Here is a 15095-nt window from a genome sequence, read left to right as displayed (position 1 = left end):
CCAAATTTCATCACCGAGTCAAACAGATCAAAGAGATAAACATGTGCCCGTTATAGGGCCACCATGTGGTCAATATGAATGTTCTCGCATATGTTGAGTCTTGAAAGTGTTTGCAACGTGTACCAAATTGTGTTACTATACGAATATCCTCGACTTACTTATATGCATCGATGTTCCAGACCATGTCCACCTGAATGTTTATGGTCAATAGCGGCCACGTTGTGTTATGTACTAGTCTGGAAAATATTGCGTTGAGACCTTTGTCCATAGACGCCACATATCAGTGTTCACGCAGATCAGTCATTAGGTGACAGAAAAGCAGCATAATTTTTTCTAGAGTAATTTAGTAAAATGCTGGATATCTATGGCAAGATGTATCATTCGCCCAAGTTCAGTCAGCTAGTGCTGTCAGATATCGCAGGTGATTAGCGTACGAAGAGATCAACAGTTCCCTCCCTGATTTCATCGTGGGGGACAACGGACTTAGGCCTATATGAGCTTGTTTCTCCGTCCCTGAACTAATCCATCAAGTTAGGTCTGACTACTAAACTACCATTCATTCAACATGCCTCATCATTGGTGAACTGACTATTATCACATCATCAGCAGCCTACTGTTGACACACAGCTATATCAAGGGGACAGATCAAGAACTGATTAACATAGGCCGACTAATCTTTAAAACCGTCTACAATAACCGTCTGTGAAGGACGGTATTAGCAGAGCAGCTCTCTGTGCCATGTCGGTTTCCATCAATGCAGCGACGATCACTGAACTACTTGCAACACTGCACATGTTTCTTTGCTCGTCAATGCACTCGCGCTTACTACCACTGCGGAGATCAAATCATGTGCAGGCAAGAAAGTGCTCTCGCTTAGTTGACTAAACGCTGTAGCTAACTACCTTTGTCGTAATGACACCAGGGCCGTAACCAGGGTTAGAGTTTTAGTGAAGTCCGGAAGGGGGTGGGGGTAGTTAAAGTTACTTTACTGCATTTCTATACACAATATATAATTTTTTTTTAATGCCATTCGGAGAACAGTAAAAACAAGAAAAAAAAATAGCCCTCGCCATTATCACCTTGGCTGCTTTAAGTTCATTCACCTCAGCTGATCTACAAACAGATAGCCTATTAGCTATATAATTGTAACAATATACCCCGAAAGTGGGAAAATATGAGATGATTCACACTGACACGTAGCACCAACGATGACACGAAAACGTGATATCGGTTCAACTGTATTGTTTGCATTTTTATTTCAGATTAATGTAAGGCCTATACGGAAGATGATCATATTGAAACATATCTTAAGTTCCTAACTTTTTTGATAAGATTAGTACCACTTTTCTCAGGGGACCCCACATGGGCCCCCGACCCAAAGTTAGGGACCTTAAGATTTTGCTACGGCATGAAATTCTATAAAGAGATTTATTTCCATGCATCCCCGCTCTCTGCTTGCTTCCTCTCCAACTCCTCCACTTCCTCCTGCATGCACTGCAGCCTGCCCTCACCACTGAGCGCCACAGTCTCTCAGTAGCCTACTCAGTGTATTTTTAGCTCCTGCTGAGGTAGGCTCAGTTTAAAGGTCAACTTTACTGCAATAGAACTCTGCCGGCAGCTAGCCACCTGACTGACATACAGTATCTATAAGCGACAATTTACCAGTAACACACACATTATCCTAGTCAGTTGTTTGTTTGGAGGATGTCTATAGACATGGCAGGAGTCACAGGAAGGTTTAAAAATGGACTTTTGTCTGGCATCTCGCAAACACTCTCAGCAGAGCCGAATGCGTGCTGGGTAGTTCGTCTCAGGCCTTCGGCGCGAGAGGGCGGAGTTAGCCGTTTGAGATAGGGGTGAATGTGCTGCAAAAGACAAATCCGGGGATAACAAGCCACTGTTCGTGATTCCGCTCGTTCGCAGAGGCAGGCGCAAATATTTTTCAGTCAGATCAAGAATAGTGCTCTGAGCTTTGATCAACGCTGGGAGCAATATTTAGATGTTGACCCGTAATTGAGTTTCTTTGTGTACAAAATATAGATTGTGTTGAATTTGATCAACAAAAAAAATGTAATGTCTTATTTGCTACGTGATGTTTATTTGATCCAATAGAAGTTGTGACGCTTAAGTTATGAGTTTACTGACATACAGTGCATTTGGAAAGTAAACAGACCCCTTGAGCTTTTCCACAGTTACCTTACAGCCTTATTCTAAAATGGATTAAATTCAGTTTTTTACTCAATCTACACACACTACCATATAATGACGAAACAAAGTGACATTTTTGCATATTTATAAAAATATAAAAACACTGAAATATCACATTTACATAAGTATTCAGATCCTTTACTCAGTACTTTGTTGAAGTACCTTTGGCAGCGTTTACAGCCTTGAGTCTTCTTGGGTATGACGCTACAAGCTTGGCACACCTGTATTTGGAAAGTTTCTCCCATTCTTCTCTGCAGATCCTCTCAAGCTCTGTCAGGTTGGATGGGGAGGGTCGCTGCACAGCTATTTTCAGGTCTCTCCAGAGATGTTCGATTGGGTTCAAGTCTGGGCTTTAGCTGGGTTACTCAAGGACATTCAGAGACTTGTCCCAAAGCCACTCCTGCGTTGTCTTCGCTGTTTGCTTAGGGTCGTTGTCCATTTGGAAGGTGAACCGTCGCCCCAGTCTGAGGTCCTAAGCACTCTGGAGCAGGTTTTCATCAAGGATCTCGCTCCGTTCATCTTTTCCTTGATCCTGACTAGTCTCTCAATCCCTGCTGCTGAAAAACATCCCCACAGCATGATGCTGCCACCACCATGCTTCACTGTAGGGATGGTGACAGGTTTTCTCCAGACATGAAGATTGAACTCTTTGGCCTGAAAGCCAATCTTGGTTTCATCAGACCAGAGAAGCCTGATTGGTGGAGTGCTGCAGATACGTTTCCTTCTGTAAGGTTCTCACATCTCCACAGAGGAACTCTGGAGCTGTCAGAGCCAGTTGTCATCATACCTCTATGGTTTTTGCAACTGCACTTGAAGAAACTTGAAAGTTCTTGACATTTTCCAGATTGACTGACCTTGATGCCTTAAAAGTAATGGACTGTCAATTCCCTTTGCTTATTGGAGCTGTTCTTGCCATAATATGGACCTGATCTCCTGTATACCACCCCTACCTTATCACAACTGATTAAGGCACACCTTTTAATTGAAATGCATTCTAGGGGACTACCTCGAAGCTGGTTGAGAGAATGCCAAGAGTGTGTAAAGCAGTCATCAAGGAAAAGGGTGGCTATTTTGAAGAATCTCAAATATATTTTGATTTGTTTAACACTTTTTTTGGTTACTACCTGATTCCATGTGTGTTATTTTATAGGTCTGATGTCTTCACTATTATTCTACAATGTAGAGAATAGTAAAAACAAAGAAAAACCCTTGAATGAGAAGGTGTATCCAAACTTGACTGGTACTGTATTTATGAGAACAATGTGCAAGAATTGAAGGTGCCAACAAATGTTATCGTGATCATAAGAATGTTTTACTGTCATATACAAAACAGTAATCAGCTCCTCCATCAACGGGGATCAACATTACCTTGTGTAATGCTTCGTCCCAACACCTAAATGTGCCTTGAACTAGAAGCCTTTTGCCTATTTTAGTTTTTTTCCCTTTTTTTTTTTCTACCGGCATACTTTGACCTGAAATTGCGTGCATGGTACAGAAAATGTGTGCCGGTTGGCAGGTCTGCAACACATATATTGCTCCTAGCCTCCCATGCATAGGCTACTTTCTGTCTCTACACTCTTAGAACATATGCTGTTGAACAACACAATTCATGTGTAATGATTACTCAGACACATGGGTCAGTTCTTGCAATTAATGTATTAAAAGCTGAAAACCATACAACGCACCCTAAATGTGTTCAATTATTGACCAATCACATTGTTAGAACACTAAAAACTAAATATAAATGTCTTTAAAACTAAAACTAAATAAAAACTAGTAAATCAAGTCTGAAAATAAACTGAATTTCAAATAAAAAAAATACTAATAGAAATAAAAACTTAAACTATAATAACCTTGGTCTGCACCCATTTTGTCAAGAGGTTCCATACCAGACATACCGATCCAAGAGCAGAAGTCAGTCAATTGTGTTTATTATGTAAAATAAATAACATTAAAAAGAGAAAAAAAAAGCAATAATTAAATAAAAATGGTCTACTAAACTACAAAATGTGGTCGGTCAAAGCAGTTTGTATTTAAAACCGCCATCCAGAAATACTATTGAAAACGTTGAAGTTTACAAGGAATGTTTCAGAGATATGACCTGTTATGTAATCTGTACAGTTTTCTGTACGGTATGGATACACAGCGCAGCAAGTGCATCTATTAAAATTTTGAAAATAAATTCTACTAAAATAAAAGAACATACAATATTTGGTTGTATTTGCACCAGACATATTGTAAAAACACACAAGATGTTTCAACAAAGAAAAGAACAAGAGCGACAGCAGTGCTATTTGGGAGATTTTGAGTCGCAGTACTCTACAGTGGCTTCCTTACCTCCTCTCCTCTACTTCCCCTGGTCAGTTCTGGTCGGTCAGTGTAGATAAAGTACAAAAACAATACAAAAACAAATGCATGAAATGAAATGTATGCATTCACTACTGTAAGTCGCTCTGGATAAGAGCGTCTGCTAAATGACTTAAATGTAAATGTAAAGGAAAGGAGACAAGGTAACCTATTTAGCAGTCCCTCAGTGACCTGGGGGACCTATCCATCCCACAGTGAATCTATAGCCTCAGCCTCCTAGCCAAGCCTCCAGAGCAGCAGCCCTTCAATCAGGAGTCTCCAGTCATTATGGATACAAAATCCTCCTGGTTGACTGGGAGAGAGAGAGAGAAAACTTTGTTTTGAACGTTGAAAGTCAGTATGACATTTTTAAGTTGGTGGCTATTCCCACTTTGAATGTGTGCGTGTCTGCTCTATGCATTTGTGTGTGTGTGCTCACTCTCTCCGTCTCCGTCTGTGTCGAACTCGTCGATCATGCTGCGTAGTTCCTCATCCGTGATGTTCTCTCCTAGCTCTCTGGCCACACGTCTCAGGTTCCTCAGGCTGATCCTCCCGGAGTCGTCATCATCAAACAGCTTAAAGGCCTTCAGGATCTCCTCCTTTGGGTCCCTCTCCAGCATACGGTCTGTCACTGAGACACACGCACATGGGTAAACACGCACATGGGTAAACAGACACAGGGTTACACGCACGAAGAGCAGCCATAACACATACTGTACAGGGTCCCACACACGCAAACAAAGCAGGAAACATACCAACTTCATTAAAGTCCTCAAATGTTATTTTGCCATTTCCCTCTCTGTCGTAATCTTTTAGTATCTTCAGTATATCTACTTTCTTCACCTCAAAACCCATAGCTCTCATCGCCACCTGTGAGTGAGAAAGCGAGAGAATTGAAAGAGATATGGCAGAGTATGAGTGAAGATTAGACAGCAAAAGGAGACAACAGAATCCTAGTAATGATAAGGTAATTGTAGGTAGAGGTTTACCTTGAGTTCGTGGTAGTCTATCTCTTTGTCTTTGTCTGTGTCAAACAGCTCAAAAGCCTCTTTGATTTCATGCTTCTGTTCCTCAGTCAGCGCTCTCCGCTTCTTCCGCTTGGTTTTATCCACTGCCAGCTCAGTCCTGAACATCATTGTCAGGTGGTGTCAAATTAAACACCAAGACCTTTTCTCAATTGCATACTCCTGGTGTCCTCAACTCCTTCTCAAAACCCATTTGAAGAGAAAGTCAGAGGGGCGGGACCTCAGATTATTTCTTCCTATGGGTTTTGAAAAAAAGGCGAGAGGACACGAGGCGCATGCTATTGCTATTCTCACATAGCTTATGTCTCTGAAGTAGGCTGTGTTCGAATATTCATACTAACAGCACTAACCGTACTATTTGTGACATGAATTGAGTATATAGTATGCTTATTGGTATGGATATAGTTAGTATGCCAGAAGTTCCCGGATGCATACTAAATTCGTCAAAATATGAAGTATACGCGTAGAGGACACTATTTCTGTACTTTAGGGCCCTTAATGCAATTCTTCAGGAAGTGGGTGTGGCTTCACATCATTTCCAGATTTGAGGAAAATATAAATGTTGGAAAATATGCAGCCGAAGTACAACGAGAGCAGATACACACTCATTGCTTTAACTAATTATGACAAATGTAATAACTTTTCAAATAAGTTACCTTACAATTTATGTTAGCTGACAATTTGTTAGCTACACTGTCCTTACAAACCACATAGCATATCATCACAGCAGTATGTACCGGTCCTAACGTTAGTTGGCTACTTAAACATCAAACTTACAGTATATTAACTATAGGCTAACTAAATACCCAACGTTTATTGAATTGATTATTCCCATCATTCTCAGCTAAGTGGTATAATCGTGCGTTCAATTGAATTCTGGTGATTTCGTAAATTCGCTCTGGCTACCTACTCCGATTTAAGAGCACTCTCTTCGGAGTATACCAGAACACATGGCAGGTGTCCGTAAACGTCGGCAAAAAAAGCTAATTCAATTGTTGCCAGCAGCAGTTAGTCACCAACACTCTGGATAACATGACAACTGTCTATCCATTTCTAATAGGGCTTGTAAAATGGTCAGAGTTGTCTCATTTGTGTCTGGAAGTAACTAGCCAGCGTTAGTTTGACTGCCGTTGTAAGGTCAGAACGCTCAAATCAACTCTATGCCCGAGCTCCGAGAGCGAAACGCTCTGAATTTACAAGCGCACTCTGGCACTTCAGATTGAATTTAAGAACACACCAGAAGTCGTAAATGTCTAACTAGTAATTTGTTACGTTAACTAGCTAGCAAGAAGTTGCATAGCAACAGTACCAACTTCCGGTAGACGGGCGAAGAGCTAGTACGCTCAACTGAAAGGATACCGTGCGTTTACAGTATACTAAAATGAACTAATAGTGTTTAGTATACAGTATGTTAGTACGGGGATTCGAACACAACTGTTGACTACAGACACACTTCATAGACAGTTGCTAAGGTTTAACTCACTGACAAAGATGGTTAACTTTGGACAGTAGATAGCTAGCGAATTATCTATGGCCTAACTAGCTAATTCAACAATTGCCTACTATCAAACATATCTACCTCGCTAGCTACAGTAGCTGAGCTAACCAACTTGCAACAAGGAAACTGGCTAGCGCCAGTTTGTTTCACAGTTCTTGCCTCTTAACGTTAGTCATTCAATAGTTTAAACACTTTGCTACAATTGTAAACTAAATACCTTAAAGACAGACTCATCCTTCAAGTTGTAGCCCTAAACGTGTACAGCTGGTCGTTTGAAAGCAGCTACCAAAATCACAACAAAGCACCTTGTAACAAATCCGTTAATCCGCGCCTGTTTCGCTGTTTCCCATTGGTTGCTGGATCAGTGCTCGGCTACAAAATCGCTTCTGATTTGTCAGATGAAATCTAGAGTTGCTGTGCATTTTCCTACATGAAGAAATGTCCTGTAGTGCTTGCTGCACTCTCCGCCCAGTATAAGGCGCTGTATGTCTATTGACAAGAGAAATGCAGAGACCAGTGATAGAAAATCCTCAGACCCAAGTGAAGCCGGAGGAGTGGTCGGCCTGCCTACATTAAAAAGACAACAGATGACTCCTGTGAAATCAGGTAATCAGGATCAGACTTCCTTTTCATTAGCAAAATAATGTGTACCACCACATGCCCATTTACCTGAGAATTTGTACTTTTTAGTTAGAAATATCATTAAATGTTGATATTACAGCAGAGCCATGTAATAAATATACATATATGACCCTGGGTAGCCGTATGTAGTAGTAGTAGTAGCAGGGCAATTCCATGGTAACATGATAAAGCTCTGACTGGTTTTTCACCTTAAAATGTATGCCAACAAAAACCATTGATTGCAAAGTTAAACTTACCACACAGGTCCATATGCACAATGACTACTTTTAACAATGTCTACTGAACATTTTACGAAAACACATTTACTTAAAGTGAGGATAAGGATGTAAAGTTTTGCAACAGAATTATGTTTCTCTCAGTTTTCCAAAAACTCTGTTAAATATATGCTCTGAATTAAGAGTCAAAGATGTCTGCAGAAAGAATGGGCTGTCAGCTATGAAATGACACCTTGAGTTTGAAAACATCTATTTTGGTTATTGAACTACATGTACAATAAATTAAATGGATTAACATCCAGCAACAGAATGACAGTAACAAAATTACATTAATGGTCCCTGATCTGTACTACACCGAAATGCATAATTATGGATATGTGATGTATTCATTGTGATGTATCCTGAATAGGTACACAAAGGTAGAAAAATGCAATATCCTTTTTTGCATGTTGTGTATTATTCGTTTGTTTCCCATGTTTGGACACAGCAAAGTACAGTAAAGTACAATACAGTACATTATACTGTACTCTACTCTAGGGTGCTCTACCATACTGTACTGTATTGTATTGTAATAAACTCTACTCTTCTGTACAGTACTGTACTGACCTACAGTATACTCTACTTTTCTTTACTGTAATGTACTGTATTGTACTGATCTCTACTTTTCTTTACTGTACTGTAGTATAAGGTGCTGTCCAAATTTCAATGTCTATGATTGCTTCAGATAACTGATCAAATTTCACCTACTTTTCAACTTCCATGGGTGTCCAGTGTCGGTCGGTGTACAGTGGTTAAGGACGCTGGTTACAATAAATGGAAAGAGAGGGGGCTCATGGGTAGGTGTCAGTAAGAGCCAGAAGACGTGACATAAACTGAAAATAGAGAGAGAGAGAGAGAGAGAGAGAGAGAGAGAGAGAGAGAGAGAGAGAGAGAGAGTGAAAGAGATGGAGAAAGAACAAAGAGAGAGAGAGAGAGAGGGGTTGTCCAGACTGTTTTTCTTTCACAATTATGAGCTAATTAAAAAGTATGCCAGTGGAATGGAAGACTGTAGCAGGTGACCTAGCAGTGGTTTGTGACTACTATCCTTTCCTATTTTAGCCAATTCCCTAGCCACGTCCTCAGAGCATGGGAAGGTTCTCCCAGTCTTCTGTCCCCACTTGCTTCAAGATCTCCACCATTGTTCCTGTACCCAAGAAAGCTAAGGTAACTGAACTAAATGACTATCGCCCCGAAGCAATCACTTCTGGCATCATGAAGTGCTTTGTGAGGGTAGTTAAGGATCATATCACTTCTACCTTACCCGACACCCTAGACCCACTGCAATTTGTATACCGCCCCAATAGATCCACGGATGATGCAATCGCCGTCGCACTGCACACTGCCCTATCCCATCTGGACAAGAAGAATACCTATGTAAGAATGCTGTTCTAACTACAGCACAGCCTTCAACACCATAGTACCCTCCAAGCTCATCATTAAGCTTGGGGCCCTGGGTCTGAACCCCGCCCTGTGCAACTGGGTGCTGGACTTCCTGACGAGCCACCCCAAGGTGGTAAAGGTAGGCAACAACCCCTCTGCTACACTGATCCTCAACACTGGGGCCCCACAAAGGGTGCATGCTCAGCCCCTCCTGTACTCCCTTTTCACCCATGACTGCGTGGCCACGCACGCCTCCAACTCAATCATCAAGTTTGCAGACGACACAGCGTACAGGGAGGAGGTGAGGGCCCCAGCGGAAAGGTGCCAGGAAAATAACCTGTTCCTAAATGTCAAAAAAAAAGGAGCTGATTGTGGACTTCAGGAGACAGCAAAGGGAGCAAGCCCCCATCCACATCGATGGCACACAGTGGAGAAGTTGAAAAGCTTCAAGTTCCTCGGTGTACACATCACTGACAATCTGAAATGGTCCACCCACACAAGCAGTGTAAGGAAGAAGGCGCAACAGCGCCTCTTCCACCTCTGGAGGCTGAATAAACTCGGCATGGCCCCTAAGACCCTCACAAACTTTTACAGATGCACCTTTGAGCGCATCCTGTCGGACTGTATCATCGCCTGGTACGGCAACTGCACAGTCCGCAAACGCAGAGCTCTCCAGAGGGTGGTGCGGTCTGCCCATTGCATCCACGGGGGCACACAGCCTTGCCCTTGAGGATATCTACAGCACCCGGTGTCACAATAAGGCCAAGAAGTTCATCAAGGACCTTAGCCACCCGAGCCACAGCCTGTTTACCCTGCAATCATCCAGAAGGCGAGGTCAGTACAGGTGCATCAATGCTGGGACCGAGAGACTGAAAAACAGCTTCTATCTCAAGGCTATCAGACTGTTAAATAGCCATCACTAGCCGGCCTCCACCCAGTACCCTGCCCTGAACTTAGTTACCATCACTAGCCAGCTACCACCCATTTACTCAAGCCTGCACCTTAGAGGCTGCTGCCCTATGTACATAGACATGGAGTCACTAGTCACTTTAATAATGTTTACATACTGTTTTACCCACTTCATATGTGCAGTTGAAGTCTGAAATTTACATACACCTTAGCCAAATACATTTAAACTCAGTTTTTCACAATTCTTGACATTTAATACTAGTAAAAATTCCCTGTCTCCCTCACGATGCCAACTATTTTGTGAAGTGCACCAGTCCCTCCTGCAGCAAAGCACCCCCACAACATGATGCTGCCACCCCCTGTGTTTCACGGTTGGGATGGTGTTCTTCAGCTTGCAAGCTTCCCTCTTTTTCCTCCAAACATAACCATGGTCATTATGGCCAAACAGTTCTATATTTTTTTCCTCAGACCAGAGGACATTTCTCCAAAAAGTACGATCTTTGTCCCCATGTGCAGTTGCAAACCGCAGTCTGGCTTTTTTATGGCGGTTTTGGAGTAATGGCTTCTTCCTTGCTGAGCAGCCTTCAGGTTATGTCGATATAGGATTCATTTTACTGTGGATATAGATACTTATGCACCGGTTTCCTCCAGCATCTTCACAAGGTCCTTCACTGTTGTGCTGGGATAGATTTGCACTTTTTGCACCAAAGTACGTTCATCTCTAGGAAAAAGAACGTGTCTCCTTCCTGAGCGGTATGACGGCTGCGTGGTCCCATGGTGTTTATACTTACTATTGTTTGTACAGATGAACGTGGTACCTTCAGGCATTTGGAAACTGGGGAGGTCTACAATTATTTTTCTGAGGTCTTGGCTGATTTCTTTGGATTTTCCCGTGATGTCAAGCAAAGAGGCACTGAGTTTGAAGGTAGGCCATGAAATACATCCACAGGTACACCTCCAATTGACTCAAATGATGTCAATTAGCTTATCAGAAGCTTCTAAAGTCATGACATAATTTTCTGGAATTTTCCAAGCTGTTTAAAGGCACAGTCAACTTAGTGTATGTAAGTTTCTGACCCACTGGAATTGTGACACAGTGTATGATAAGTGAAACACTCTGTCTGTAAACAATTGTTGGAAAAATGACTTGTGTCATGCACAAAGTAGATGTCCTAACCGACTTGCCAAAACTATAGTTTGTTAACAAGACATTTGTGGAGTGGTTGAAAAACAAGTTTTAATGACTCCAACCTAAGTGTATGTAAACTTCTGACTTCAACTGTATATACTGTATTCTAGTCAGGGCCATCCTATTAAACTATTGCTGTACATATACTATTCTATCCTACGTATTCTTCAGATATGCTACGTATTCTATCCACATACTGCCCATAATGCCTATACATCGCATCATATATATATATACTACATGACCAAAAGGTCAATGCATTTGGAAAGTACTCAGACCCCTTGACTTTTTCCACATTTTGTTATGCCTTATTCTAAAATGGATTAAATAGTTTTTCCCTCAATCTACACACAATACCCCATAATGCCAAAGAAAAAACAGGTTTCTATACATTTTTGTTGAACCACCTTTGGCAGCAATTACAGCCTTTAGTCTTCTTAGGAATGAAGCTACCAGATTGGCACACCTGTATTTGGGGATTTTTCTCCCATTCTTCTCTGCAGATCCTCTCAAGCTCTGTCAGGTTGGATGGAAGGTCCTTCTGGAAGGTTCTCCCATCTCCACAGAGAAACTCTGGAGCTCTGTCAGAGTGATCATTGGGTTCTTGGTCACCTCCCTGACCAAGGCCCTTCTCCTCCGATTGCTCAGTTTGGCCGGATGGCCAGCTCAAGGAAGAGTCTTGGTGGATCTATTCTTTTCCATTTAAGCATGATGGGGGCTACTGTCCTGTCTCGGAGCTCTACAGAAAATTCCTTTTACCTCATGGCTTGGTTTTTGCTCTGACATACACTGTCAACTTATATAGACAGGTGTGTGCCTTTCCAAATCATGTCCAATCAATTGAATTTATCTCAGGTGGACCCCAATCAGGTTGTAGAAACATCTCACGGATGATCAATGGAAAGACGATGCACCTGAGCTCAATTTCGAGTCTCATAGTAAAGGGTCTGAATTCCTATGTAAATAAGGTATTTCCGGTTTTTATTCTAAAAACCTGTTTTCTCTTTGTCATTGTGGGATATTGTGTGTAGATTGATGAGGGGAATTTTTTATTTTGTTATCCATTTTAGAATAAGGCTGTAATGTAACAAAATGTGGAAAAAGGGAAGGGGCCAGAATACTTTCTGAATGCACTATGTGACACCTGCTCGTCGAACATCTCCTTCCAAAATCATGGGCATTAATATGGAGTTGGTTCCCCCTTTGTTGCAAAAACAGCCTCCACTCTTCTGGGAAGGCTATCCACTAGAAGTGGTAAGTCTAACTTTACTTGTTACTTCGGTGAACTTTCCTTATCCTCCCTCATAAGGGAGAGAAATTAGAAAATATCTTAAAGATATGTGCGGATTTTTGTAACAGAAAAACACTAGGCAATATTTCTTAAACTTACAGAAGGCAAATATTTTCATCAAAATGAAATATAAGTGTTGATATAAGTTGGCCGGGGTCTTTACTTCAGCATTATTGTGTTTTAATGTATTTCTAATACCTTTTAAGACTTGTTCTGCTAGATGTTTTCTAAGACCCCTTTTCTATCTGATTGACCAGAAATCAAAGCCTTTACTTATGCCTAATTTTTCAGATGGGAAATGATTGAAAGTGCATATATGCCTTAATTTCTCAAAAACATTACACTCTTATATTTCATTTGACACCAAATTTGATGTGCTTCTATGGACTTCACATGTTAGTGCTCCTTTTGCATGGAAATGGCCGGTAGTAGTGGTAGTAGTGGTAGTGGTAGTAGTAGTAGTAGTAGTGTCAGAAGAAGATCAGTAGCAGTAGTTATGTAACAATCGTAGTAGACTACTAGACCATATCAGGAATGTTTAGCTTTCGTTTCACTTTTATCTCAGAGTGTTTATTCTCTCAATGACCTCTGAGTAGCAATTGGCTACATTCAAACGACTCTGAATGCAATAACTTTCTTTCTCTGAATCCCTGATAAGTTCTGTGTATAAAAATGTTTGGTCATTTAGCAGACGCTCTTATCCAGAGCAACTTACAGTTGCATTAGGGTTAAGTGCCTTGCACAAGGGCACATCGGCAGATTTTTCACCCATGTTATTTCATTGACCTTATCACTAACGTTAACAAAACTGTTGATTTTCTGTGAATCTGCAAAAGCTTCAAACTCGGCATAAGACACAGATCTAGGATCAGCTAACCTAGATGAAAACCTAACCTTTGCCGTTAGGGAGTAGTGCAAAAACTGCACTTAGAACAGTGTCTACATCTCCATGATGACCTTCTATTCAGTTATCAGGTGAGTAAAGCACACGGTATGATTGCATGGTGTAGAAACGAATTGGCCAATGGAAACATGCGATAGCTAGACTTTGGCCCTGGACACAGACAGACAGGCACACTGCCCAGATGTCTGGAATACCAGGTAAACATAAAAGCCAAATTACATTTAGGTGTGTGGCAGTCATCATCTGTGTTTGTGTGTGTGCGCTTGCATGGTGTGTGTGCGCTTGTGTGGGATTGTTACATATGTAATCTCCTGTGCAATGTGGGAGGTTGTTATCGATTAACGGTCGAATTAAATGTCTTTCTCTTATGTACTCACTGTTCCCGGAGTATTCTTCTCACTGCCTGGGGTAACCACACACACACGCAAGCACACACACGCACACACACCCTGGGTCATTAGTTATGATGAGGCGCAGGTGGGGGATATGTGAGTTGTGCTACAGTGAGAGGCAAATTGCCCAGAGTATGATCTGCCCTGAGAACATATTCCAGGACTTCCAAATATCTGTCAGGACATACAAACACACTTCCACTTTTTCCTCTATTCTTTTCTCTTTCTCTCTCACACTCACTCACACACACGCATGCACACACACACACACACACACACACACACACACACACACACACACACACACACACACATACTGGGTTGCCTTTCTGGCTGTGTCTCTTCAGCCAGTCCAAACCGGTTTGTGTTTATCTCTGGTACGATAGCAGCTCCTGTAGAGCATCCGCCAAAACTATACTCGTGTGACCTCTCATCGTGTGTGTGTGTGTGTGCGTGTGCGCATGTGCGAGAGATATTGGTGTGTCAGTTGTAAACACACCACAGTTTAAGCACAACAAAGGCAGGAGATCTTTCTGATTGTTTCAGCATGTACAGGAGACCGAACCTATTATACACTGGATTAATTAATGGTTCTGTGTAATGTTAAATTCTTTGTCCATTTATAGCCCCTGGCTGATGGTCTATAGATGCTCAAAACTATAGACAAACTAACTCTGTTGAAATGTATCTTACTAGGTTACAGTAGGTTTAGGTTTCATGTTAAGTTTAGTTTACCTTCAGCAGTATTTTCAATTTCATAAGACAACATTTATGTATTTCTTACATAAACGTATGAAGTAAGTGTGCGTGATTATTCATGTTATACAATAAATTACATTGAGATGTTTTGTCACTGGCCTGCACACAATTCTCCATAATGTCAAAGTGAAATTGTGTTTTCGAAATGTTTACAAATGATTTACAAATGAAAAGCTGAAATATCTTGAGTCAATAAGTATTCAACCCCTTTGTTATAGCAAGCCTAAATAAGTTCAGGAGTAAAATGTGCTTAACAAGTCAGATAATAAGTTGCATGGACAATAATAGTGTTTAACAT

General features: G+C 41.3%; 1 protein-coding gene across 1 annotated transcript; it reads right to left on the bottom strand.

Annotated features, from left to right (window-relative positions):
- Positions 1–3845: 3845 nt before the first annotated feature.
- On the bottom strand, positions 3846–7583 carry cetn3 (centrin 3). Its single transcript, XM_014128305.2, has 5 exons — positions 7295–7583; positions 5544–5679; positions 5310–5424; positions 4994–5185; positions 3846–4867 (listed from the first exon to the last, which is right to left on the bottom strand). The coding sequence occupies exons 1-5, from the start codon at positions 7309–7311 to the stop codon at positions 4824–4826; spliced, it is 504 nt and encodes a 167-aa protein (XP_013983780.1). The 5' UTR covers positions 7312–7583; the 3' UTR covers positions 3846–4823.
- Between the last annotated feature and the right edge of the window lie 7512 nt (positions 7584–15095).

The sequence above is a fragment of the Salmo salar genome, chromosome ssa11 (genome assembly GCF_905237065.1).
Source record: "Salmo salar chromosome ssa11, Ssal_v3.1, whole genome shotgun sequence".
Taxonomy (NCBI): domain Eukaryota; kingdom Metazoa; phylum Chordata; class Actinopteri; order Salmoniformes; family Salmonidae; genus Salmo; species Salmo salar.
The sequence above is the reverse complement of the archived record's forward strand: the minus strand, read 5'-3'. Positions and strand labels throughout refer to the sequence as shown.